Source organism: Canis aureus, chromosome 11 (assembly GCF_053574225.1).
Source record: "Canis aureus isolate CA01 chromosome 11, VMU_Caureus_v.1.0, whole genome shotgun sequence".
Taxonomy (NCBI): domain Eukaryota; kingdom Metazoa; phylum Chordata; class Mammalia; order Carnivora; family Canidae; genus Canis; species Canis aureus.
Window position 1 is genome coordinate 22,881,363 of NC_135621.1, and position 26,482 is coordinate 22,907,844.

General features: G+C 63.1%; 1 protein-coding gene across 6 annotated transcripts in view; it reads left to right on the plus strand.

Annotated features, from left to right (window-relative positions):
- The first annotated feature begins 1,128 nt into the window (after positions 1–1,128).
- WNT7B (Wnt family member 7B) overlaps positions 1,129–26,482 on the plus strand; it is a 49,369-nt gene continuing 24,015 nt past the window's right edge. For 2 of the 6 annotated variants that reach the window (XM_077914110.1, XM_077914112.1), the window contains exon 1: positions 5,521–5,676. In XM_077914110.1, the coding sequence (XP_077770236.1) occupies positions 5,594–5,676 (83 nt within the window). In that variant the 5' untranslated portion in view covers positions 5,521–5,593. Of the gene's footprint in view, positions 1,483–5,520; positions 5,677–23,392; positions 23,824–26,482 lie in introns of those variants that run through there. The other 4 variants (XM_077914107.1, XM_077914108.1, XM_077914109.1 and 1 more) reach the window with 4 other exon arrangements.

Below are 26,482 nucleotides of genomic sequence, written 5' to 3' on the forward strand. Positions count from 1 at the left end.
CGGGTCACTGGCACACCCCAGGACAGACAGAGCAGGGCCCAGCAGGGTCTGCCGCCCGGCCACCGACTTGCAGGGGCTGTGCCAAACTGGACCGCTCTGGGTATGCAAGGCACCGCGGCCCAGAGAGCTCCTGTTCTGGGCTCTGAAGGTGAACACTGGGCCCCTTGCTGCGGAGGAGACTGAGCAGGCTGGGGGGACCAGAGGCAGTGGAGGGAAGCAGAGAACCCTGAGGGAAGGGGGGCCGCTCCTAGAGCCAAGGACGCCCCTTAACATCCTGCCATCCGTCCCCATCCTGGTGATTAGCCCAATGGCTTCTGCAGGAGGTACTCGAGCCATCTGCCTGCATTGGGCCAGGCCGTCTGTCCCTTCCCTGTCCCCTCTGAGTTAGTCTCTCTGGCAGCAGTGCTGACAGGTAGGGGTGACCCTGGGTGCTGGAGGAGGGCTCCGATGGAGGTCTGCAAGGGAGGCAGCGATACTTGGGCTAAGGGTGTGGCCTAGGGGGACCCCAAGTGCATAGTTGCTGCCGGGAGGGGAAGCACGCCAAGAACGGCTGTGGGGGTGGGTGGTCTCCACTCCACCTTCCCCACTAGAAATTGGAAGCCGAGTGGCCACCACGACCTGTACAGGACGTTCCCCTGTGCCCCACCCCCCCTTGCTGGGGGCAGAGGAGCGGCCAGCCCCACTGCAGGTGTCTCTTCCCAGCCGCACCCTCCCCGGCGGGCCACCCCCCCAACTCCGCGCACCCAATCCTCCTCCCCCCGCCCAGTCCCAGGAGGGCAATAGGAAGGGAGCGGGCCTGGGCAGGGGGGTGTGGATGGGGGGGTGGATGTGTTTGTGTGTCACGGGGGAGGGAGGAGAAAAGGGAGGGGAGAGCCCGCGAGCGAGGGAGAGAGAGCGCGCGGCGAGCGAGGAGGGCGGGCGGGAGGCGGATCCTCCTACCTGGGCCGCGCTCGTTCTCTCGCAGCTCGCTTGCAGGGGCCGCGAGTCACCTGGGGAGGCGGACAAGTGCGGACACATTGGCCGCCGCGGCGCTCGGCGAGGCGCGCACGGCCCCAGGCGGCTGCGCCCAGTGGAGGCAGCGCCCGCCCGCCCGCCCGCCCGCCCGCAGTGCTCGGGCCGCGGCCCCGCCGGCGCTCAGCGCGCCCAGCGACCTCTCAGCCCGGCTCCGAGGTCGCGCTTCCCGGCCCAGGTCACTGCCCAGGCGCACGCGGCGGGGGCGGCGGCGGCGGCGGCGGCGCCCAGCTCACCATGGTGGCAGCGCGCGCCCAGTGCCCGCGCGTCGCCGGCCGCCCGAGCCGCAGCGCTGGCTGAGAGCGCTCCGCCGGAGCCCCCCGCCCTTGCCAGCCCCCCGCCCGGCCCGCGCGTCCCCTCCGGCCGCCGCTGTCTATGGCGCAGCCCCCCTCCCTGGATCATGCACAGAAACTTTCGCAAGTGGATTTTCTACGTGTTTCTCTGCTTTGGCGTCCTCTACGTGAAGCTCGGGTGAGTATCCCCGTGGGCAGGGGCCACAGCCCCGCGTGGGGGCAGCGGCGAGGAGCGGGCTCCAGGGGCTCTCCGCGGACACGTAGGGCCTGAGGGGGCGCAGGCGGCTCCCGGGGACCCGAGGCTGGCCTGTGCGTGGGACGTCGGCCCCGACCCCGGAGCGCCGGGTCCTCGCGAAGCGCGCCGAGTCGGGGCCGCTCTAAGGAGGGCAGAGCGCGCAGGCGGCGGCGGCCGGGCTCGCGGGTAGCGGCGAGCGTGCCCGGCGCGTACTTTCACCTGTTTGGGCTCCAGGCCCCGGGGGTGGGACGCGCCTTCCCTCCCCCGGGCTGCGCTGGGCGCCGAGCCCGGGCCGAGCGCTCGCCGTCTGGAGGGCGCGCCGGGGCGGCAGCCGGGGGCGTCGGGCGGCCGGGAAGGCCCCGGCGGGCGGGGGGCGAGCGCCCCGGCCCCGAGCCTGCAGGCCGGGCACCTGCCTGGGCCCTTCGACCCTATCCATCACCCGGACGTGTTGAAATTGCCTTGACAACTTGTCCGGCTGGCTCGCGATGGGCCGCGCGGAGGGCCCGGCCGCCTGGGGCTCGGTCCTGGGCCCGCGCCCCCGCCCCCGCCCGCCCTGGGCCCTCGGCCGGCCCCCTCTCGCCGCGCTCCCCCTGTGCGGCCCGGCGGGCGGGCGGGCGGGCGGGCGCCCGGCGGGCCGCGCTCGCTGCTCGCTGCAGTAGCTGCTCCGAGTCGTATTTCCACATTCCTGAACCTAGCCGAGTCCTTACCTGTTGAGCCGCGATCTCCTTTAGACAGAATCTGTCTCGGCCTCGCTCGAAGTGGGGGTGGGGGGTCGATGTGACCGCGACGGGGGTGCGGTGCACCTCGCCCCGGGCGCCCGCACCCCGCGCCCCTACGGAGCAGTCGGGCTGGAGCACAGCCGGTGAACAGCCCCGCCGGAGGCGGAGACGCGGCTTCCCCGGCTGCCAGGTAGAAGCCCCACCTGAGACTCACCTCGCCTCTCACCCGCCCTTCTGTCGCCCCCTCCGCCATTTTACAGATGGAGAAACTGAGGCAGGGTGGGGGCTGCAGAGGCAGGGCTGGAAGACCCCGTCCTAGCCTCACTCTGCAGGCCTGGGCGCCTGGTTTATTGTGGGTCCCTATAGGCTGAGTCCCTCGGTGTTTGTTTATGGAGGTGAGGGTGCCAGGGGGTGGGGGCTGGGAGGGAGGCACGGCTTGGGATCTCCAGCAGTCCCTGCAGCTCCTCTCCCTGTTCCCCCAAGTACTGGGCAGCCCCTCCTGAGGCTCTCTCTGGTTTTCAGCACTTGTCCGCTCCTGGCAGTCCTAGAGTTCAGTTCCCGTTTTAAGGATCAGGAAACTGAGTGAGGGAGGCCAAGTCACTTGTCCCCAAGAGTAAAAGGCAGAGCCAACCACTCAGCCTAGCACCCTAGCACCCATTTCTCAACAGGAGTCACTGAAAAGAACTCCTCCCTCACCCCCCACAACTTGTGGGAAGCGCTCTATGACCTTTCCCTCCCCACCCAGGCAGCAAAAGGAGCTCCTGCTGGTGCCCAACCTGGTCTCCTGTGGCTGGTTGAGGGGCTCAGAGGCCTAGGGCCCCCCCCCCATCCTACAGACACAAGGCAGCTTCCCTGTCCCTTCTGTAAATGGGAGTGCAGCTCTGGCCATCGTGAACATGGTGGTGGCTGGTGTCTGCGTAGAGATCAGTGAGTGTGACCCAGCCTGTGTGCCCAGGCACTTGTACTCACTTCTCTGGGAGTGTGCAAGAGAGCCAGGCTCTGCTTTCTGCTTCCATTCAGGAACCCTGGTGTGGGCGATCCTTCCCCTGCTGTGCCCCCTAAAACACACACTCCTGGGGGGAGAGGAGAAAACCTAGTCTCCAAACACCCCTGCAGAACCACATCTGGGAAAAGCCAGGGAGCCGCCCTGGGATGTGCTCAGGCGATGGGTCTCAGCCTCTGCCACCACCACAGCCCCTGCCTGCCTGCCTGCTCACCTGCCCACCCTGGAGCAAGGGGCTTGCCTTCTTTGCAAGCCATCTTGGCTGCACAGGGCAGGGAGGATCAGGAGCGGAGCCCAGATGTGACCTGAGGGGTTAAAGACTTAGGGGCCCAGTGCGTTAAGGATGAGGTTTGGGACTCATTCCTCCCCCTCACTCCTTATTGGTGGCTTTGGGTGGGTGCTCCCATTCTGCCTCTCTCATGCAAAAAGTGGGGTCACAGCATCTCATCCTTCATCGGGTACTGTGAAGATTTGTTCTGGGTGACTGTGCCCTGGGGGGAGAGGTGGGGCTCCCATAAACACCTGCATGCACCAGACAAGCTTTTCTCACTGTTAATGACTCTAGCATCACCACCCCAGTGACTCCTCCAGATAGTGGATTTTAGGGCCATAGCAGTTCCAACCAATGTCAGGGATTGCATGTATTGGGGAGATATTCTGGGGTCATGCCCCCCGCAGCCAACACCTGTGTGTGCACTTTTGTGAATGTACACCAGGAACCTCCCTCACTGGTGCACATGCAGCCACCACACAGATGTGAAGCCCCTGGGGGGAGCTCCCAGACCAGCAGCGATGGTGAACTCAGACCTCACAATCCCTTTGGGGGATCAGGGCCCCCAAGAGTAGGCTTGCCTTAAATTTTGAGCAATTTCAAAACAAATGACTTTGGGGAGTCACAGTTCCTCACTTTTGGACTGAGCAGCCTCCAGGCTGTGGCCCTCGGGAAGAGGCTAAGCCAGGGCAGGAACAAGCCATTGGGATCTGGGCACCCTCTACCCACAGGAAATGGGGTCAAGAAGTCCCAGGATCAGCCCTGCTCCATTCCTGCCCTGGGAGAGGCAGAGGGCCCAGCGGGATGAAGGTGAAGCAGGCAGCTCCTTCCTTCTGGATGCCGAGCATGAGTCTCCATGCCAGATCTAGAAGCTGGGAAACACCTCACCCCTGGGCCACTGGCCATATCATATGGACCTCTCTTGTCATCATCCCTGCCTTGTGCTTTCCCCCCAGCTGAGAGGGTCTACACTGCATCTGGAAGATCATTCATAGGTAGACAGGCTTGGCAGACAATAGGAAGTGGGTTTCTGGCCTTAAAAAAAAAAATCACTGGAAGAAGAAGGATTGTTTAGAATTGTGTCTTTGAGGATCTGCTCCTCCCTACACCTATCCCAACCAACCCCTCAAAGGAGAGCAAAAGAAGTGCGATGGGGAAGCCAAAGCTGGGGACCTCTGTGAACCAATTAGGGGTGCCTTCTCGCTGCCTCCTCCAAAGAGGCCCTGAGGCAGGACCCTACAGAGACACCAGTGCGCATGTGCACAGGTGAGCCCTGCCTGGCAGGGCCTGGTCGGCTAAGGTGAGAGCGTGCGACTCACAGCCAACCTAACCAAACCCAGGGGCGCACGCAGGCAAAGGTGCAGCACACACAGTGCATCTGTGCGCACACACCTGCGCCCTCGCAGACGCGCCCACGCTCCCGCGGGCACACACAAGCACATGCAGGCACATGCAGGCGAACAGAACAGACTCCCCAGCACAGCCCCCCAAGAGGAGCGAACGCCCCGCGTGCTTGCGCCGCGGTGCCTCCCCCCAGGTGCACCCTCCAGAGCAGGCCAGAGCTGTGTGGTTCCCCGAAGTTGGGCGGGTGTGTGTGTGTGTGTGGAGGGGTGCGGGCCGAGGCGGTTCGGGCAAGCCCTGGGGGCGGCTCCTGTCGCACGCTCCGGTCAGCCTCCCCTTTAAAAAACCCGCCCGCAGAGGAGGCGGATGTAGGGGCGGCCCGTCCAATGGCAGCTGCGCGCCTCGAGAGACTTGGAGACTCGAGCCAGAGCGAGCGACAGAGCCGGTTCCGACCGATCGACGGACGGAGGGCTAGACGGCCGCCGAGGCGCACCCGCTGCCCCCGGCCGTGCCCTCGCCCCGCACTCCGGCCCCAGCGCCCGCCGCGGCCCCAGCCCCAGCCCCATCGCGATGCTCGGCCCTGGCGGCGGGGCACCGACGAGAACCGCGCCGGGGCCCGCGCGCCCGGGTCCCTAGCACCTGGTGTCGCCGCCCCGCCGCGGGGAGGGCCGCGGAGACCCCGGCCGCAGCTGGCCCAGGAGCCCTGCCCGCCGGCCCACCATGCTCCTGCTGTCGCCGCGCGGCGCGCTCCTCTCCGTGTACTGCCCGCAGATCTTTCTCATCCTGTCCAGCGGCAGCTACCTGTGAGTGCGGCGGCCGCTCGCGGGGCCCGGGGTGGGGGGCGCTCCTCGGCCTCCAGCGCAGGGGCCGCGCGGGCAGGAGACTCAGCGGAGTCCCTGGGCGGGGCACCGGGCGCCCGACGCGCTCGGTGGGCTGGGGACGTTGCGTGTCCTCATCTGCCCAAGGCACCGAGGTGGAGGACTTGGGGGGCGGCTGCGTTAGTGAGAAGCGACGGCTTTGGGGTCCGAGAGCGCGTGGCCCGCGAGAGGCCCTGCTGCCCGGGTGGGTCGGACTGCGCGCACCGAGCGAGCGCCACGAGGGGAGGGCGCGCGGCGGCGCGGGGATTCCCTGCGCATCCCACCCGCGTCTCGGACGAGCGGGATCCCCCGCCCTGTAGACGTCCGTGGGGCCCGCCGGTCGTGCAGCCCTCGAGAGAGCCGCCCGTGCACACCCGCTCCCCGCGCACACACCGGCGCACACGTGCACACTGCGCCCCACCGGACAGTGCCCAAGCGGCCCCGGGGTGGCCGCTGCCTGTCGCGCCTTCCCGCTGCGCTGAGCCGCCCGGCCCCGCGGCTGCCCACTCCTCACCTGGGGGCGAGGGGGCCGCGCAGCGCGGGGGCGGCTGGCCGGGGTGCGCCCCTATCCAGGCCGAGGCAGCCCGGAGGGAGCGTGGGCGCGCGTGTGCGCAGGGTCGGGCAGCGCCCCCCGGGCTCGGGCAGCTCCCGGCAGGGCCCGGCCGGGCCCAGGGAGCCGAGGGGCGCGTCGGCGCTGCAGTGGCTTCTCCTGATTCCTAATGGGACGCATATGCTCTGGCCTCCGATTTAAAAAGAAGTTTGATTTATGGAACCGCCGTTTGGGGGAATTTAAGCTGGATGCTACTGATTAAACCTCAGAGCTCGCTCTCCCTCCCCTCTCGCCTCCCCTCCTCCTCCCCCTCCTTTACACGCGGGCCACGTCCGGGGTCGCCTCACGCGGCCAGAGGGGGCAGGCGCTGCCTCCCGCTCCCCGCGCCACCCCCACCTCCCGCGCGGCCGCAGTCCTAATAAATCGCCGCCCCCCCCCCCTTTTAATAGGGGCGCAGCCAATTTCTCCTCCAGCTCCTAGGAAATTACTATCCTACCAGTTTTCCTTCTATAAATAGTCGCGCATCTTGAAACAAAAGTTCGCAACCGCAGCCAGATGCTGCGAGGCCCGCGGTTTCCCGGGCTGTGGGACATAATTACAAGGTCCAGGCGCAGAGAGTGCTCCAGGCCCGGCGGGCAGCCCCGGCAGCAGAGGCTTCGCCTGGGGAAGGGGAGGGGGGAAAGGCCGCCCCAGGCAGCGCAGGGGCCGGATTGGGCCGGCCCCATCAGTTGGGGAATCAGGCTAGGGAAGTGCCGGGCCAGAGAGTCCTGCTTCTGGCATCCCTCCTGGGAAATGGATCGAGCTAGGGGGGCCTTGGAATCCCAGCCTCCAGTTCTCAGAGGTCAGAGGTCAGGAAGCCTCCCCCTCCCCTGAAAACTGCGCATTTCAATGTTAAGCTAGAGAATCCACCGCTACTATGGCTTACGAAATCCTTCTTGGAGCTAGGTGGCTGAGGTTTGGCATCAATGGGGAGGAGTCCAAGGGTAGGAAACCGGGAGCCCTCCGGGGGTTGCCTGGAGTAAGAATCTGAGAGCAGGAGGTGGGCAAGGTGCTGGAGGGCTGGAGAGGACAGAGGACGGCCCAAGGCAGCAGTGAGGGGCTCTGGGGCAGGTGGTGGCCAGGATGCTTGTGTAGACCTACAGAGCTGGCCTGCAGTAACTACCATCTGCGCCCACACAGGCTCGCTCCTTGCATATTCACTGCCAGCTTTGTTGGGAAAAATTCTCTGAGGGCGATAGTTTTCCAAACGTTCCTGGGCCAGCGTGGAGTCCCAGGGTGGCGGTGGGGGGCAGCAAAGCGCATTGTGCCCCAGCACCAGCCCAGCCTGACCTTCAGCCCCCCACCCCTTCCTGCCCCTGGGGTCGGGGGAGAAAGTGCTGATGCCAGGCTGTCCTGAGCAGACTATATTAGCTGTTCCCCTGAGCAAGAGAGGGAGGCTCTGGGGTTTCCCTGGCCCTGTCTGGTGGGTACAGGGCTGGTGGGGTGTGGAGGATGCCGTGGGTGGAAGCAGGGCCCTGGTGATGCAGATGACAGTGAGAATGGTGGGAAGACCCTCGTGGGTGGCTATCTGCCCAGGCTCGGGATGCAGGTGAGGCGGCCTGTGCAAAAGTGCTTTGTGAGCAGTTGGGAATCAACAGTAAGCCCACCTCACGTCCGCAGGAATACTTAGGAAGGTCGGCCCTGTGGGATCTGAGGATGCCAGGGGCAGGAGGGGCCCTGGGCGGAGGCTTCTTTCTGCTCCAGAGAACTTTCCAGAAGGCATCCCACTGCTGGGATCACAGACACTGGTGGACAATTGATCCTGCCCTTTCCATCTGGGCTGCTCTCCCAGCTCCTTGTCTTGGGCTGTGGTCCGTGCATAGCGAATCCCAGATGCATGCCTGGGCCCCTGCCACTGATTGGGTCGGACGGGTGTGCTGGCCTGGAAGGGCCTCGAGCCCCCGCCTGATGCTGAGCTTGGCTGGCTGGGTGAGGCAGCTCTGGCCAGCCTTGCCCTTCTCTGCGCCACTGTTGTCAGAGCAGAAGCTTCCAGGGCCAGTGGGGGGGTCAGTGAGGGCCCAAGGGAGAGCAGGTGGGGGCCCGCAGGCCATGACGAGGCTGCGGTGCTGGTCAGCTGGCACGGGGGCCTCGTGCCAGGACCGGGCTGGCCTACTGTCCAGGGCAGGTCCCTTCCGGTCTTGTTTCCTTCTCCCAGATGTGGAGGTTGGCTGCAATGATCCCCCCAGGTCTTCCGGTACGAGCTCTCATGGTGACCGCCCGCTCTGGGTTGCTGAGTGAGTCATGGGTGACGGGGTGGTTACTCACCGACCACCTGGCTGCGGGGGGGTGGGGGTGGGGGGCGCTCACCACTGTCCTGCCGAGGCTGGGCCTCTTCCCGGCTCCGCCGCTGTGGCTTTATTGGTGGTGCCAACCGCAGTCCCAGAAACCCTGTGGGCATGACCCCGGAGGGCGGGCGTTGCTGAATCAGGCCCCCTCCCCTGGCACCGAGGCCTGAGTGGCAGCAGAACGGGGCCACCCAGTTTAGCGTGGATTGGTTTCCCCTTGGGAGCGGCAGCTGCCAGCCTGCAGGCTGTGGCCGTCCAGGTGCGGGAGCTCTGCTGTGTGGCCTGGAGGCTTCTCTGGGCCACAGTCCCCTCGTCCATCGCTGGGGGATGGAGATTCTTCCTTTCTGCAGGTGCAGGTTGGACCCGCAAGACACTGGGATTCCAGGGCGTGCGTGGCTCGGTGCAGCGGTGTGCACACGGGGGCAGTGTGGCGTGCACATAGGGAGTTAGCGCCGGAGCTGCCCAGGGACCCCTGGCCTGGCTGCACGAATCCTTATTCGAATCACAAAGTGCTCCCAGAGCCTTTGCCACATGGTGGGTCCGACTAATCAAAGCAGGGATGGTGCGCTCTGGGGATGACTTCTTCCCACCGTGTAAGGGAGGAAGGGCCAGGAGGGGAAGGCGGGTCCTCAAGTGCTTCCTCCTGGCCCTGGGGTGCTCCACAGCCGCGTTAAGGCCCGCAGCGGAATGGCTTGTTTTCAGACCGAGTTTCCCTGGAGTCCTCGCTGATCAAGGGTTCCCATCCCTGCCCCTTCTCCTGCTGCCTGGGTGCCACCAGGGCCAGTGGGACTCAAACTTCTGGAGTGGCCGTGGGGATTCGGCGAGCAAATGCGGAGACGTGCCCAGCTGGGTGCTTGTTGTACAGTAGGTGCTCGAGCGATGGGGTCACTCTCAGCCATTGGGAGCGGGGAGGCTGGCCACCTGTAATGCAGAGGGAGGGCTGGCGGCTGTATTTGTTCAGGGGTGAGTGTTGAATTCCCCGGAGGTGTCTCAGAGGGCTTCCGGGAGGAAGTGGCCCCTAGATAAGCAGAGAGGCTCTCTCGAGGTCACACAGGACCCAGCGTACTAGGCAGGTATGAGATGCTCTGCGGGAAGGAGACCACCACCAAGAGAGATGGTGTTTGAGACCCTGACCACTCATTGTTTCCACACTGGGCTCCTTTGGGGATGCCGTGGACACAGACCTAGCAAATTGCATTCCCCGCCCCTCATGCCAGCCTCGGGGGTCAGGGGGCCAGGGCTGCATCGCCTGTGGGGCACCCAGAACTCCTCCTGGGGGGTCTGGGCCATGGCTCTATGGTCAGACCTGAGGGTGGTGGCAGGGGAGGGAATGGGATGGGATGGAAGTCTTGATTGGAGACCCAGGCCCTCCCTCCACTCAGGTTTGGGGGGCACCCAGAATAGGGCCCCTTTTTGTGCGGCCCATGGCCAGTCACCTAACCTCTGGGGGCCTTTCTCCCCCCAGGACAGACGGAGGGGCTCAGCTAGTTGCCCTGGAGCCTCCATTCTGCATGGCCGGGGGTCGGGCTCAGATGGGGCTCAGTCCCCCCCCCCCCCACTCCCCCAACAAGGGACAAGAGGCCGGGAGCTCTCTCTTGTCAGATGAAACCTCGACCCAGGGCTCCCTCAGCCTGATGAAAGGGTCATTGTGTGGTGTGGGCCGCCCGCTGGCCAAGGACAAAACCTCCGTTTGTCCTCCTTCCCTGGCGCGGGGCTGGGGCCTCCCCTTGGGCTGGCTAGCAGGGTGGGGGTGGGCACAGGTGCGCTCCTTCCTCCCTTTCTCCATCTTCCCGTCTCCATCACAGAGCTGCTCAGCCTGCCTGGGGCCCCTCCCGGTCCTGCCCTCAACGCAGGGTGTCCTCGCCCTCCTCCCTCCCTCTGAGTGGGGAGCCCCAGGCCTGGGCCAGCCCAGTGGTTGGTAGGGAAGCGGTGAGCTCTCCAGCCCTGGAAGCATACAAACAGGTGCAGGAGCGAGGGCCAGGGATGCCAGGCCAGGGCCCTGGCTGGAAGGGAGCCAGCACTCCCGGGGCCTCCGTGCAGCGCGGCCATGCGGTGTGGTTGGCCCTCTGTGACTGAGGGCACGCAGGCCCCGCGCAGGCCATCCGGCAGCCAGCCGTAGCGGCGAGCTCGAGCTCGAGCTCGGTGCAAGCCTCTCCCAGCCTCAGCCTCACGCCACAGCAGGTGGCTCCTGAGCTCTGAAGATGCCACGAAGCATTTGGTCTGAGGATGTGAGTGGAACACACTAGAATTGTGCAGCCCAAGTGGCCATCCTCTGCGGACCCTGAAGCCCACTAGGTGCCCAGAGCAGGTTGGATAGGACACCACCCTGGCCACAAGCGGCTCCCCGGGCATCAGCCGCAGCCTCCAAGCCAGCATCCCCTTGCAGTCCCGTCCCGGTAACGCGGTGGGCCTCCAGAGCTTTTCAGACCTCATCCCCCCAAGGCCACCCCCGTTCCCGACCCTCCTCCATGGCCTCCCAGATGGGAGGTGCTTCCTGTGCTGGGCCCAGCGGGAGCTGTGCAGGAAGCAGCCTTGGGACAAGCATGGGTGGTGTCTCGGCTGCCCTCCCCGAGGCAGGCGTTGGTGCCGCCAGGGTGCCAGGGGCCAGCATGCCCGGGGGTCTGGAGCTGAGACCTAGGCCCTCGCTTCCCAAGTGGCAAACAGACTACAAGCCCCTTTGAATGGGAGTGCCTCTAGAAGGAACTGGCCGCTCACCAGACCCCTGCCTGGGGGCACAGGGCTCTGCGTTCCACTCTGGAAGACTCCGGTGGCCTTGGAGAGGCCTTCTGTCGCAGGATGGATGGGTGCGCGCCAGCTGGGGTCTGCTCCGGGTTTGTTTCCTCCCTGGATGCTGGAAAAGCTCCCCGAAGAAGGGCCACCTCGGGTAAGGGGTGAAGTGAGGAGTATGGGGGGCAGAGCGCCGAGTAACTCCCTGGGTCACGCTCGAGGTGGCTGAGCTCGGACTCGAACCCGGGTCTGTCTGGCTCCCGGGCCCCTGCTGCTGCCGCCTTCTCATTGGCTATAAGCTCATGGGGGATGAAACCAACTTCTCCCGCCGGTTAGAATTGTCTGGTGCCCAGGAGTCGTGAGGCTCTGAGTGAGGGCTCTCTCTCTCTCTCTCTCTCTCTCTCTCTCTCCCTCTCTCCCTCTGTCTCTCTCTGTCTCTGCCCCCCGCCCCCAAATTTAGACTTGGAGCCAGACAGGCAGCTTTCCCTCCAGGCGTGTGAGGGGACCAGGCACCCCTCAGGTTTCTGCTCCTGGGTGCCCCCTAACTTGGGCCCTAACCCAAGGGCCCTAACCTGCTGACACTGGCTCAGTGGAGAGCGAGGAGGTGGTCCCAGCAGGCCAGCTCATGACCCTCTAGGTTGGGTCTGCGTGTGTGGGGCTGCCTGTGCCGTGGACCTCAGGGCTCCCTGTCCTGCCGTGGGCTGTCTCTGTGGGTGATGGGTCTGGATGCTTCTGGCCCCTCCTCCCCCCATTCCTGCCCAGCCTCGTCACTACCCTGAGCTCGCTCTTCCCAGCAGCTCCTGAAGCCTCCATGCCAGTGACGGGGGCTGGCCACGTGTACAGGGGTACCTGGGAGACCCCCTCCTTCCCCGTCACGTCCGCAAAGCCCTGTGGTGTCCTCCGGGGCAGGGGCCCCTCACGCATCGGCAGTGAGGGTGGATCGATTGGGGAGGCCTCTCACAGAAGGTGGCCTCCGGCCTGGGAACCCCGGGAGAGTGGTGTTCTTGGCCGGGGGACAGTTATGGGGCAGGCAGGGGGCTTGGGGAGTGGGCAGCAGCCGTCAGGGTGGGGTGGGCCCGTGGGAGGGGAGGTCAGAGGGGTGGCAGGGAGCCCCGGGAGGGAAGGTCTCAGGTAGAGCAGGGTTGAGTGGCTTCATTGCCACCTGAGGAAGGATGCTGGATGGGATGGGGCCCTGCAGGGGAGACGGGGAGAGGGCGGGTCCTGGCCCCCCACCAACATGGGGGGATTTCCCTGAGGCAGGACCCACAGGGTGCACAGGGGGCAGAACGTGGGTGAGGGGGGCTATCAGCACAAAGCCCTTGGGGGCCAGGCTGTGGTAGTGGTCGCGGGATGGCCCAGCTCCCTGCCCCCAGTCTGGCGCCCGGCACAGCACTTGGTGCTAACTTGGTGCCCAGTAAACACCTCTCGAGTGGGCAGTTGGCTGCCCCTGCATCTGGGCCCCTGTGAGGCCTGTTGACCTGGTGGGGCCCGCCTGCCCCATGGATGCCAGAGGCCGCCAGGGCAGGGGGTGGGCACAAGGCTGGGCTGGGGGCTGGATGGCTTCTTGGCCCCTGGACTCCGGTCTTCCTGGGGTGACTTCACGGCTGGCGGGGGAGCACCGGGAATTTCCAGGTGCGGCTGACAAGCCCGCCCCCTTCCCCCATCCCTTCTTCCCTGGGGGCCCATCCTGTGGACCGTCCACCCGTGTCAGGGCCCGTGGGGGGCTCAGGTGGCACACGGATAGACCCGGCCCCCATCCCACCCCAGTAGGGTTGTCCCTCTCCCGCCTTGGTGGCACTGCCCCAGGGTGGAGCACGATGCCGCGGCCCACGACATAGGCTAGGGTGCCAGCACCCTGTGGGGGGCACCAGGGCTGGCAGGGAGCACAGGACAGGGAGTTAGCAGCCCGGCCCTGGTTGCTCATTCTGTCTCCAGGAGCTCAGAGCACGGGGTGTGGGAGACCCCAAGGGCACACGCCCTGGAAGTGCCAGGTCAGGGCTGCTGTTGGCTGATGGCTGACGGCTGAGAGCTGCCCCAGGCGCCTGTGGGTCTAATGTCTCAGACCCTGGCCGGCTGTGTAACCCAGCGGGGCTTCACTCCAGGCTGTGGAGCCCGGAGGTGTGTGGGACGGAACCCCTCCCTCACCCCTCTCCCGTGATTTCCTTTCCAGCAGCTCTAAGAGCCACGAGGCCAGGAGGGAGGTGTGGCGATTGCACTTGTTGGGACATCATCTTTGCTGTCCAGAGTCTGCCCCGGGAGCAGGGGGGGCAAGGGGAGGCTCCTGCTGCCCCAGGGGACCTCAGCCACACATTGTTTCCAGTCCCTTCTAGAGAGGTGGGCAGAGTGGATGCTTCCAGGCGAGTCTGAGTATGAGTTCGGAGGGACCCTGGCTCCCCCTCCCTGCCTCCCTTCGGAGGTAGAAATTCCTGCAGGGGGGCGAGGAAAAAGGGAGGCTGAGGAGACAGGTCCTTAGGGCCTGGAGCAGGGAGCCCAGGAGTGGGGAAGAAAGGCCGCGGGGCTGGTCCTGCTCCTGGCCCTGATTCCCAGTCTCTGCCTTGTGTCTGTGTGGCCTTGGACGGGAGGTGGAAGCCCGGCTATGGAAGGCAAGGGCGGCGCTCAGGACTCCAGGCCGCTGAGGCAAGGCTTGGGGTGGGAGGGGGGTTGCTGGGTCCTGTGGGTCACCGCAGCCAGCCTGGTGAGGGCTGGAGTGGGCTGCTCCTGGGGGGGAGTGAGCACCCTGTCCCATAAAGCATCCAAGCTGAGGCAGCTGGCTGGGGCACCCTGGTGGCCCAGGAATTCTCAGGGGGTGCAGTGCGACGCACGGTGAAGGAGTTGTGCCCGGGCTGTTCTCACCCCAGCTTTGGTTAGGGCACATGGCAGGGCCGCAGAGCTGGGGAGAGCCTGGGTGGGGGTGGACTCGAACTCTGCTCTGAGAGGCCCTGTGGCCCAGGCAGGCCCCCTGCCATCCGTCATCCTTTCCTGGAAGCCCTCCCCCTACCCCCCCAGGACGCCAGCCTGGGGCACGGTCTCAGGACCCAGAGCGCTCTGCTCAGAGGTGACGACTCAGTGTCCCTTGCCTACGGGGACGTGGCCCCCGAACCCACTGCTCACACCGTGTCCGGAGTAGCCCGGAAGGCTGAGGTCCTGCCCGGCACATCAGGCGCCCAGACTCCCAGCCTGGCCGCGGGCCAGACTCCCTGCCAGCTTCTTCCCACCTGTTCCCCTTGCCTGTCTGTCTGTCCATCTGCCCTGAGGTTTCAGGCTGACGTCCTGGTCACCCAGGCCTGCAAGGTGGCCCAGTGGCTGGCAGATCTGGGGCACGAGGGCCTAGGCCCAGGCCAGGGCTAGGTGCTCTCATCCCTGCTTGGGCCTCAGCTCAGCATGTGGCCTCAGCTGCCACGCACCTTGAGGTGTCAGTGTCCCTACCTGTCCCATGGGCAGTGGTGGGAAGGCTCAGGGGTAAGGGCTGGGAAGGTCCCGAGTATAGCGGAAGGGGCGGGAGTATGTCCATGGCCTGGCCAGACAGGATTGTGGCCTCCTCAGGAGGCTGGCTTAGCTGTGACCGCGCCGGGAGTGGGGACAGAGGGGAGACCGGGGAAGGCTTCTCGGAGGAAGAAGCACCAAGCTGGGCCTGGGATCTCGCCCAACTGCCAGACGGGTCTGGGGCCTTTGTCTTTGCTGGTCAGTGCATCTCGAACCCAGGAGTGTCCCGACGGGCCCCGGATGCCCAACCAAAGTCTGGAAGTGGCTGCGGTCGGAGGTCAATGACCCGGGGCTCTGCGGTCACAGTGACTGGATGAGGTGCCGATTTCACTGACCCACCAGATGTGGGGGCCGATGGGCCCTCCCGGCCCCGGGCGCCCCTCATCCACGGGGGAGAGCCCCCGGCCGCGCTCGCCCCTCTCCAGCAGCCCCAGCCGAGCCCCAGCCCCCTGTGCACTGCCTGCTCGCTCCCAGGACTGCCTGGTTTCCCTCCAGGGTGGGGTCCCAGAATGCCAGGCCAGGAATGCCAGCTATGTGGGGAGGGCGGGCGGCGAGCACCCGCCGGGGGCGCGAGGGAGCAAGCGGACGCTGTGCTCTCTTCCCCGGGAACGCTGCGGGCAGTGAGCTGAGCGGGGCAGTGGGCTGGAAAGATTGCAGCAGGCGGCCCCACGGTGGAGGGAGCCGGCCCGCAGGAGCCCCCCCGCGGGCAGGGGCTGCTCTCCCCACTGGACAGATGGGCAAACAGAGGCCCACGAGAGTCCGCAGCCGCGCAGACCTCGAGCTCAGGACCCCAAGCCCTGGGAACACTGTTTAGGAAACAGACACAGGTAATGCTTCGGTCCCTCACTACCTGCAGGTGGGGGGCGGGTCTGGGGGGAGCAGAGGGATGGCTTCATTTCCCAGCAGGGCCCCTTCCCGCCCCCGCCCTCTCTCTGCACCTGCACCTGCGCTGGGGACGGCCTTTTTGCCACCCCCGCGGCTCCCTGTCTGTCAGTTAGGCTGGCCAGGCCAGCCCCGAGGAGCCGCAGCGGGGACGGGGTGGGATGGGGCAGGGGGTGCCACTCGGGAAGGGTGGTCATCCTCCTCCTTCCAACTTCTTCCGGCCCAGGCCAGGAGGGGAGATGCCATTTGCCCAAACACGGCTCATGCTCCCTGTTTGCAGATGGGAAGATTGAGGCTCAGAACAGACCCTGAGGGTGGCCTTCCCGAGGTCCAGGGGTGTCCCTGGGCCCCACGTGGCATGCTGAGCAGGGCCGAGGGCCCCAGCAGAGGCAGGAGACGGACAGACTGAAGGAACCACCAGGAGGCCAGGTGGGCCCAACGCCCCCCAGGGCTTTGTGTAGCTATGTCTGGCTCTGTCCCACCTGTTACCCTGTCCCTCCCCACAGAGGAGGCCTGCGGGGACCCCGCCGGTGCCAAGCTCCGGCACCGTGCTGGTGGCTTGGTGGGGGACGGTCTGCAGAGTGACCCCAGACCTGGAAGACATCCTTATGCCCATTTGACAGGCAGGAGCAGTGAGGCCACCACCAGCTGCGGCCCCGCGAGGCCGGGGGACAGCCCCTTCCGGCCCACCTGTGGCTGGGAAGCTCTGGCCCCCCGCCCACCTGACGGAGAAGCTGGTGGGACGTGGGGCGTGGGGCGGGGTGGGTGGGCGTGGGGGCCAGCTGCCATCTTCCCAGGTATTTGCCCAGTTACTTCCTGGACGAGTGGACCCAGGCCCGCCTCCCTGGCTGATCGCAGATAATTAGAACATTCTTCAAATATTTTGCCGGAGGATGCCCGAGAAGGAAGAATTATAAAGCGCCCGGGGCCAGGAGCGTGGGCTGCAGGAGCTGTGGGCAGCTGGGCAGCCGGGGCCAGGGCCAGGGATGGGGCCCCAGAGAGAGACCGGGGATCTGGCCCGAGCCCCACCAGCCTGCCCCCACCTCCCAGGGAGCTGGGGCCGGGTGGGTGCTGGGCCGTGTTGGGGATCCCTGCCCTGGGGAGCTCACAGCTCGTGAGGGTGGATAAAGCTTACCCCAGACGGCCTAGGAAAGGCCCGAGGGGGTCAAGCACAGAGTCCTGGCCCCCCTGGGGGGCGGGCGGGTGAAAAGGCCTTGGAGGATGGGCTCTGCCATGGGGAGGTAAGCGGGGCTGGGAGGAGCACAAAGGTGCAGGGGTGGGGTGCTGTGGGAGGATGGTGAGCGATAAGGGGGGCCTGGGGCCAACCTCATGGCTGGAGGCCTGGCTCAGGTCCGAGGCTGCCATCCTGCTGTGTCGGGCAGGGACGTGGGTGCTCCAGGGGGCAGAGGGGGCACAGAGGGCTGCCCAGGGGGAAAACCTCTGTCATCACTGCCGACCTCCCTAAAAGTGGTACGTGCCACCTGAGCAGTGGGGGTGGGGGGGCAGGGAGGGGCACATGTCCCCGCCCCCCGCCCGTGGCCCCCTCTGGTTCCTGTGGCTTGTGGGGGAGGGGGTCTGGGATGCTGAGGTCCAGTAGGCTCAGTCATGAGGTCTGAGTTCTGGGAAGTACTTGGATGCTGCGTCTGCCCCATGGAGTGCTGCCCTGGTCCTAGCCTAGGGAACATTCCCAGGATTCTGTGGTTGGTTCGGGGCAGGGGCTGCTCCTGCCCAGAAGCCTGGGAGTGGGGGCGTCTGCATCACGGCTGGTGCTCGGCCCAGAGGGTGGGTGCAGAAGGAGAGCTCGGGCCGGGCTGGGTCGGGGTCCCGCTGCCGTGGGGCCATTTCCCCCCTGCTGGGACGTGTCGATCCTGGGCTGTGGTTTGTGGGGTCGGTTGCTGGGGAGTTGGTAAGAGAAACGGGATCCTGAGGTGGAGGTGGCTCCTAGGACACACGGCCACATCAGTGCCCATGGTTTTAGGGCCCTGTGCACAGATCAGATGGCTCGAGGCTTCCTTGGGGGCTGAGAGGCATATGTGCCACGTGGGCCTGGGCCTGCAATGACGCCCTTTCTCTCTGGCTCTTAAATTAAAAAGGCACAGCTTGTGCCGTCACTGGTGATGCCAGTGGAGCAAAGCCCTTTGGAGGTCCACTTCGGGGTGGCCTTACCCCACGGGCCCCAGCCCCACTCTGCCCACCTCCCACAGCTTGATGTGCTGGTCCTTCACTGGGAAGGCTGACATTTCCACGATCGTATGTAAAGTAGGAATAAAAGCTAATTTTCATTCATTTATTTATTTCCTAAAGATTTTATTTATTTATTCATGAGAGACACAGAGAGAGAGGCAGAGACACAGGCAGAGGGAGAAGCAGGCTCCCTGCGGGGAGCCCTATGTGGGACTCAATCCCGGGACCCGGGGGTCACGCCCTGGGCCAAATGCAGACATTAAACCGCTGAGCCACCCAGCATGCCCCCCCAAAACTAATTTTTAATCAACCTGTAGAAGTCTAAGTGAAGGTGGGGGCCTGCCACGAGTGTCCGCGGCCACCTGCCTCACTGAGGACGTCCCCGCGGCGTTGTGCTCCCCGTGCGAGCTGGGGTCTCTGTCCCTGGAAGGGCCCCTCAGTGGGTGTGAACGATTCCATTCCTACATTGTACTCATTCGCTCTGTCCTTCATTCATTCCCGTGTTCCATGCTGACCGCGGAGGGTCGGCCGTGCCTGGCCTGGTGCCGCATGCGCTGGGGAATAAGACAAGGCCCCAGCCACCCTGGTGCCAGCAGCAGGGACTGGGGGTTGGCCTGCTGGAGAGAGTTTGTGACTCAGCCCCTGGCACGAGTTGGGGTCCTCCAAATGCAGCCTTCTGCCCCCTGGGGACCAGCAGGGGAGGATGGCCCTCCAGGTAGACGAGTGACCACCCCCCAGCTGTCTCTGAGGGGCAGGGACAGGGATGATGAGGCACGGGCCAGTCTGGGGGCAGAAGTGTGGGTCCCAGCCCCTGTCCCCTACTTTCCTTCCCTGAGCGACTCAGCAGGTGGCTGGACCTTTCTGGACCTCTGGTTCCTATTCCGAGAGAATAATAATAATGATAATAATAATAAAACACCTTCCCACTGAGGGGAAGAATCCAGCACATGCCAGGTGCTCGCTCTGCCCTGAGGCGCTAATTCTGAACAGCTTGGGGGTCTACGTTAGACTCTTGGCTGCTGGGACGGGATTTGGAGGCTCGTTACCTCCTGAGTGACGCAGGGGTGTCCTGTGTGGGACGAGGGAGGGCAGGATGGCTCTAGTCCTAGGCGTAAATGAGATGCTGGCTCCCCCATTGGACTCCTCTCTGGGTCTTGGGGTCCCTGATCATGAGGTGACCTGGATGCTATTCTTCAAGGAAGTTGATAGAAGGAGGCTGCCCCAAGGAGCCCCTGGGCTGGGCCTCGGCAGGAGGGGGGGCTTGACCTACACGGGGTCTTAGCCAGAGTGGCCGCGGCCCTGCACTCTGTCCTCTCCCAGCCTCGGACAGCCCTGGGAGGCTGCCTGGCAGGGCCTGGCCCCGCTGGTGGCCCGGCTCCTCTGGGCACAGGGACGGCGGCAGGTGCGCAGCTCTGCACACGGGCCTCCAGGGCTGGGAGGGTGCAGGCTGAGAGCGGGAGGGCACCGTCTGGCACAGGCCCAATTATGAAGCCCGCCACCCCCACGCCAGCCCCCAGGGGGTCCTGTCCACCCTCCTCGTTGCCCCAGGAACCGCTGAAACAGCCTGTCTCTCTCCTCTTTTTTAAAAAAATTAATTATTTTATTTATTTGAGAGAGCGTGGGGGGAGGGGCAGAGGGAGAGAATCTCAAACAGACTCCCAGCTGAGCACGGAGTGGGATGATGATGACTGATGATGACGATGACGATGACTGGGCTCCATCCCAGGGCCCTTGAGATCATGACCTGCATGGAAACCAAGATTCGGATGCTTAACCCATGGAGCCACCCCAGTGCTCCAGCGTGTCTCCTTTGGGGAGGGGGGTTCACAAAGGCTGAGGGCCCAGTGGGGACAGGCTGGCTGCATCTGTGGGTGGAGCCTGGCCGGGATGGGGGTGGGGAACTGGGCAGGTGGGCAACCCGCAGAGGATCTAGGCTGTGAATGCCCTTTGGCTTTTTGTTTGTTTGTTTTTTAGATTTTATTTATTTTCTTTTTACTTATTTGAGTGAGAGAAAGAAAGCAAAGAGGATGCAGCAGAGGGAGAGGGACAAGCAGACTCTGTGCTGAGCGCAGAGCCCAATGTGGGGCTCAAACTCATGACCAAGATCATGACCTGAGCTGAGATCAAGAGCCAGACGCTTAACCCACTGAGCCACCCAGGTGCCCCCTGAATGACCTTTGATCCTGGGGCCTCTGTGAGCCTGGATTTGGGCTGCACCCTGGCCTATCTGGCTCTGCTTGGAGCCGGGGCGGGGGGAGGTGGTGGTGGGGGGCTGGCCCAACCCCGCAGAGGCCTCCCCAAGGACCTGCTGCTGCAGGAGGGGCCAGCACCCCAAGGCCGGGCGCACACCGACAAGGCGCAAGGGGATGACTGTTAACGTTCCTATTGAATTTCTTAAATGTGCTTTCCTTAATTTATTGTAAGAAAACTTTTCCTTCTGATTTTGCCAGCCCTACAAAGTTCTGGATTGCTATATTTTGCTTTTTGTTGAGATATAACTTACGTAAAGTGCAGAAGTCTCCAGTGAGCTCAATGAGTTCAGGTCAGTAATGAGTCCTCCGTGAGGGTTAATAGTGGCCAACCGTGACAACCGTGACACCCGCTCCTCATAGGCCCAGCATCATGTGCTCTCCCTGCAGCCTGACAGACCGGGGGGCTGTCACTACTCCCACTTGGCAGATGTGGAAGCCGAGGCACAAAAAGGTTAAGGAGCTTACCTAAGGTCTCACAGCCAGGAGGAGGCAGGGCCAGGGTTCCAACCAAGCTGGCTGGCTCCAGTGCTCACATGCCGACCCTCCACGGGGCTGCCGCATGGGTGACGGGGAACCCGGCTAATGCCATAGCAAGTGTCCCACCCTCGTGGCCACTTCTTTGCCATCTCTCACCGGGTGGTGGTCACCTGGCCCCTCACTCTCTGGCATCCCCTAGTCTGAGAGGCAGCCCTGACCCCTTGGGACCTCTGGCAGGTGGGAAGAGCTTCCTGTTGTCCCTGGTAGCCCCTGATGGCACCCAGTGACCAGTGCCAGGACGCAGCAGGAAAGCACATCCCCATCCCCTGCTGCCTTCAACACCTCTGCTCTCACATTGGACACCCGTCTGGTCAGCAGTCCCAGGCTTCCTGCTCCTCCCTCTCCTGCAAGCTCCCTTCGTGACGCTGGTCCAGGCCAGGGGTGAGGAACATTTCCAGATTTTTGGCTTTGCCCACGCCTCCTGGCATCTTGCCTTTGTTGCCAGGCCCCTGAATAGCACGAGGAGATGAGCCTGGAGCAGAATCTTCCGTGGACAAAGTTGGCTTCTCTGTGCTCAGGGCCACTCCGAACCTCCTTGCTGGCTCTCCCGGGGCACCTGGGTGGGCAGCTGGAGGCTCAGAAGCCACCCGGGGGGCCCTTGCTGCTTGGGGTTGAGAGCCAGGCCCACCCTGTGGGCAGCTTGCGGAGGAATAAGACTGCCACTTATTCCAGGATGCGGCCTGCGCTCCCCCTCCTCCCCCTCCTCCCTCCTCCCCTCTCCTCTCCTTGCCCTCTTCCTCCCACCCTCTTCTCCTCTCCTGAGGTAACCAATTTCTAGTTCTCAGGTATATTTGCCTCTTTCCACTCTGGCAGATTCCCTAACAGGGCTGGTGGCCCACAGCTGCTGCCTCCGCCCTCCCAGTGGGAGAAGCAGGGTGGCCAAGGCCTGGGGAGTGGCCGGCCGAGGCCTCTCGGAGGGCAGTGGTCAGACTCGCTGTGAACGCAGGCTGCGGGCGAGGGAAGGGGCCGGTGGCTGAGACCTCACCCTCCAGCAGTGGAAGCTGTCCATAAAGCTGGAATGAATTAATGAGTGACCTTGGGGGATTTTAAGCAAGAGAGGCATTTAAAGCTGTGTTTCGAGACTCGAAAGTGGGCATAGCATCTGCTCTAGGCCGTCCTCTGGTACTTGTTATGCACCTGCTGTGTGCGGTGCACTGGACCACAGCGCTGCCTCCGCCTGAGTTCTGGAAGCGGAGACCGGGCTCTGAGCCTGGCTGTGCAGCCTCAGGCCCATGCCCTGGCCTCTCTAGGCTGCAGTCTGCACGGCTGTAACCTGGGGCTGTAAGGAGAGAGGATTGAGACCCAGCAGCGGCCCGTGTTGTCCACGCCCAGTGCTCAGAATGGGCGCATTTAATATTGTGAGTGGAGAGATCCCCCCATTGTAAGGCAGACGATTCCGAAATGATTTCTGAATTAGCGGCTGTATCCGGTTATTTATGCTCCTGGTGCAAAATACCGTGTGACTGTATTCCCTGATGCCTTTACTTCACCTTTGACCCACACACTGGCTGCAGGGGGCTGGCGGGCGGCTCTTGGGCATCCCACTCCATCAGCCCCACACGTCCTGGGATGCCTACAAGCCAGGATCAGTCCCTTTCTACCTGTCCCCCCCCGATGTCCAAGCGTGCAGAAGTCCCATGTATTGACAGAATTTTATTTTATTTTTTAAGATTTTAAAAAAAGATTTATTTATTTATTTATTCATGATAGACATAGAGAGAGAGAGAGAGAGAGAGAGAGGCAGAGACACAGGCAGAGGGAGAAGCAGGCTCCATGCCAGGAGCCGGACGCGGGACTCGATCCCGGGACTCCAGGATCGCCCCCTGGGTCAAAGGCAGCTGCCAAACCACTGAGCCACCCGGGGATCCCTTTTTAAAGATTTTTAAAAAATTATTTATTCATGATAGTCATAGAGAGATGAGAGAGAGGAGAGACACAGGCAGAGGGAGAAGCAGGCTCCATGCCGGGAGCCCGATGCGGGACTCAATCCCGGGTCTCCAGGATCACGACCTGGGCCAAAGGCAGACGCTCAACCGCTGAGCCACGCAGGCTCGACAGAATTTTAAAAAATTGTGCTTACTTGACGGGATGAGCACTGGTGATATGCTATATGTTGGCAAATTGAACTCCAATAAAAAAATAATAATAAATAAAAAAATAAAAAATTGTGCTTAAAAGATGCATCACATACAGTTTGCCCTTTTAACCGTTTTGAAGTGTGTCCTTCGGAGGCGCATCAGTGCACTCCCCCTGCTGGGGGCTCCGTAATAGTCACTGTCGTCACCCCCATGAGGCTGGTGCTCCCCATGCCTCCTCTCTGTGGCCCCAGGCGACCATGGGTCCACTTTCTGCCTCTCCGGTGGTGCCTTTGCTGGACACTTCATGTGAATGCGACCACACGATGTGCAGTGTTTGTGTCTGACTTCTTTCATGTAAAATACTCCCGGGGAGCCACGCTTCATCCCCGTTTCTGACCAAATAGCATTCCATGGCGCAGATGGAGCACACCTGTCTGCCCATTCAGCCACTGGTGGGGACGTGGGTTCTTTCTGACCCTGGGCTCTGCGGATAGTGCTGCTGTGAACATGCACGCGTGCACAAGCTCTTGCTTGAACACCTGTCTTCAGTCCTTCAGGGCACAGACCAAAGAGTGGAATTGCTGGGTTCTAGAATTCTATGTTCCGTTTTCTGAGGAACTTCCCGACCGTCGTCCACAGCGGCTGCCCCATTGTCCCCTCCCGCTGGCGATGCGCGAGGGTTCCGGTTTCCCCACGGCCTGCCAACACCTGGTGTTTTCTGTTGTTTTGACCTGTAGGCATCTTAGTGGGTGTGAGGTGGCACCGCACTGGTTTTGATTTGCCTTTCCCTCGTGAGCAATATTCAGAGTCTTTTCACTCGCTTGTGGGCCGTTTCCTGCTCTTCTCTGGAGAAATGCCTGTTCAAGTCCTCTGACTGTTTTTTAAATTGGATTGTCCTCTTGTTGTGAAGATGTAGGAGCTCTTTCGGATGTGATCTTTGAGTATTTACTCATTTGTCCGGCCATTCACAGCTACAGGGGGTGGGCAGCCCCCGGAACCCCGCATTTAGCCCAGACCTGGTCCTGTGCTCAGGTGCTTGTGGTCTGCTGGGGAGGCTGGATGTGGAAAGAGCCACGGTGAGAGCCCACGGGTGAGGTTGGGACTCGCGGGACAGGTGCCCACCGTGTGCTTCCTCGGTGCCTGGGGGCCAAGAGGTTTGAGCTCGGGGGACTTGCACGTGGGCTCATGACATGTAGAGTTTGCCAGACAGAAAAAGGGAGAAGGAGCGGCATCCCAGGCAGGGGACCCGCATAAGCGAAGGTGGCTGGGTGGTGGGAGGCCAGATCCCGGGAAGCCTCCGATTCTACGCCAAGGAGCCTGGGGAGCTATGGATGGGCTTTGAGCAGGGGAGTGACATGGTCAGACCTGGGTGCCGACAGGGGACTGCCTGGAGGCGAGAGACCAGGGCTGCAGTGATCTGTTTCGGCCCCTGGGGTCCATCCTCAGTCCAATGGGGTCCCTTTGCCCAACTCCTCCCCCAGCAGGGTTCTTACCCCAGGCAGCAGGGGCTCTGCAGCCTGGAGACTGCTGCAAGAATTTGGGTCTGGGGAGCTTGCTTTCAGCGTCCAGGATCCCAAGCGGGCTCCTTCCCGAGGCGTGGAGGCTGGTTCCCATCCATCTCAGTTCCCCGGGTCGGTTTTCTGAGCATCTACAATTACTTTGGGCTGAATTCCCCAGATTCCAGCCCGCTCCCAGCCCAACCCGCCCAGATGCTCTTCCTCCATGCCAGCCTCGGGCATTTCTGCCATTGTGCCCGTGGGAGACCCAGGGGGGTCTTGGCCAGATTAGCGAGTGGGGCGGGCAGGCCGTGGGGATTGAGTGTCGCCGGGGCTCACGCCACACGGGGACTTTCCCAGCTGGCTGTGGGTGCTTGGCTGCCCTGGAAAAACACTGACTTGTTTCTCTCCAGAAAGGGGCTGGCAGCCAGCGGGCAGGAACAGGGAACTCAGTGCGCCAGGAGGCCAGGGCAGTGGGCATCAGCTTTGGGGAGCTCCTCGTGGTCTCCCTCATTCCCACACTCTGTCCCTCACCCAGCCAGCCTGGCCTCTTGTTTGGGAGCCAGATGCCACTCTGAAACTCAGCTGTTGCCCACGGGTGTGCCCAAGCCAGCCCCCCCACCCCTTCCAGCACAGTGTCTGCCCTCGTCTGGGTGCTCAAAACCAAATAACTGGTACAGCTTCTGAGGGACACAGTTTGGTGGTTCCTCAAAAAGCTGAAAAAATGATCTTATGACCCAGCAATTCCACTCCTGGGAATATGCACCCCCCCCCAAATTGAAAACAGGGACTCAAACAAAAACTCACACACCCGTGTTCGTAGCAGCACCATTCACAATTGCCGAGAGGCGGAGCAAGCCAGTGCCCCGCCACCGGGGGAGTAGATACACAGGAGGTGGTCCCTCCACAAAATGGAATATTATTCAGCCATAAAAAGGATGGAAGCACCGACACCTGCTACAATGTGGCTGAGCCTGGGAAGCATGATGCTGAGCGAAAGGACCCAGGCAGGAAAGGTCACCTACTATGTGATTGCATCTCTGCGGAATGTCTAGGACAGGCGAATCCACAGGGACAGAAAGCAGATTTGTGGTTGCAGGGCCTGGTACGGGGGGCGGGGGTGCGGAGAAGGGGGTAGGGAGTACCTGCTGAGAGGCATGGGGTTTTCATTTTGGGGGTGGTGACAACATCCTGGAATGTGGTAGAGGTGGTGGTTGCATGTCTATGAGCCACAGAACTGAACGCTTTAAAAATGGTTAGCTGCATGATCTTTTTTTTTTTTTTTTAAAGATTTTATTTATTTATTCATGAGAGACACAGAGAGGCAGAGATACAGGCAGAGGGAGAAGCAGGCTCCCTGCAGGGAGCCCAGTATGGGACTTGATCCCAGGACTCCAGGATCACACCCTGAGCCGAAGGCAGGTCCTAAACCCCTGAGCCACCTAGGGATCCCCTAGCTGCATGATCTGCGAATGTCACCTTGTGACATGAACATGCTGACGCCACCTCTGTGCACAGAAAGTGAGTCTGGCGGGTGCCTTCCTGTCTCTGGCCAGGGCCCGGAGGGCAGAGGGTGCCAGATTAATTATACGGCACCCCCCTGGGGACCACTCTGAGGATACAGTGTTGCAGGGAGGACCCTGCCCAGCCCAGCGCAGGGTGGGCACTCCGTGCACGCCAGCGGCTGCTTCCTCCCCGAGTCCACCTGGTCGTCCAGAAGCGAGTGACTGACAGCAGCAGCTGTCCCCATGGGTGCAGCCTTTCTCCCCGAGATTGTCTGGTCTGAGCTTACGTCGTGGTGGTGGTGGTGGTGGTAGGGGTGGAGGTCAGATGTTTTACACTCCCATTTCACGGATGTGAATACTGAGGCTCAGAGAGGCAGAGCGCCTTCCCCAAGATTACAAGACGGGCTGCAAATGGATTCAGGACCCTGTGGGCTCGGCTCCCAGCCAGCTCAGCAGCCTGCCGGGCCCAGGAACCCCCAGCGGAGCCCAGGAGCTACAAGAGATGGGGAAGTTCAGTGGTCAGGATTTGGGGGCTGGCTGTGGACAGTTTGGAGCTGATGGTTGATGAATCCCAGGCGTGAGGTTGGGTGACCCGACGGGTCTGTGTGTCTGACTCAGAGGCATGCGGGGCTGTGGTTCTCGCATCCCATGGGACGGCGGTTGATTCCCGGGATGCGTGACCCATGGTTCTTGGCCCCCCGGGCCGAGGAGGCACGGGCGCCAGTGCCTTTTCA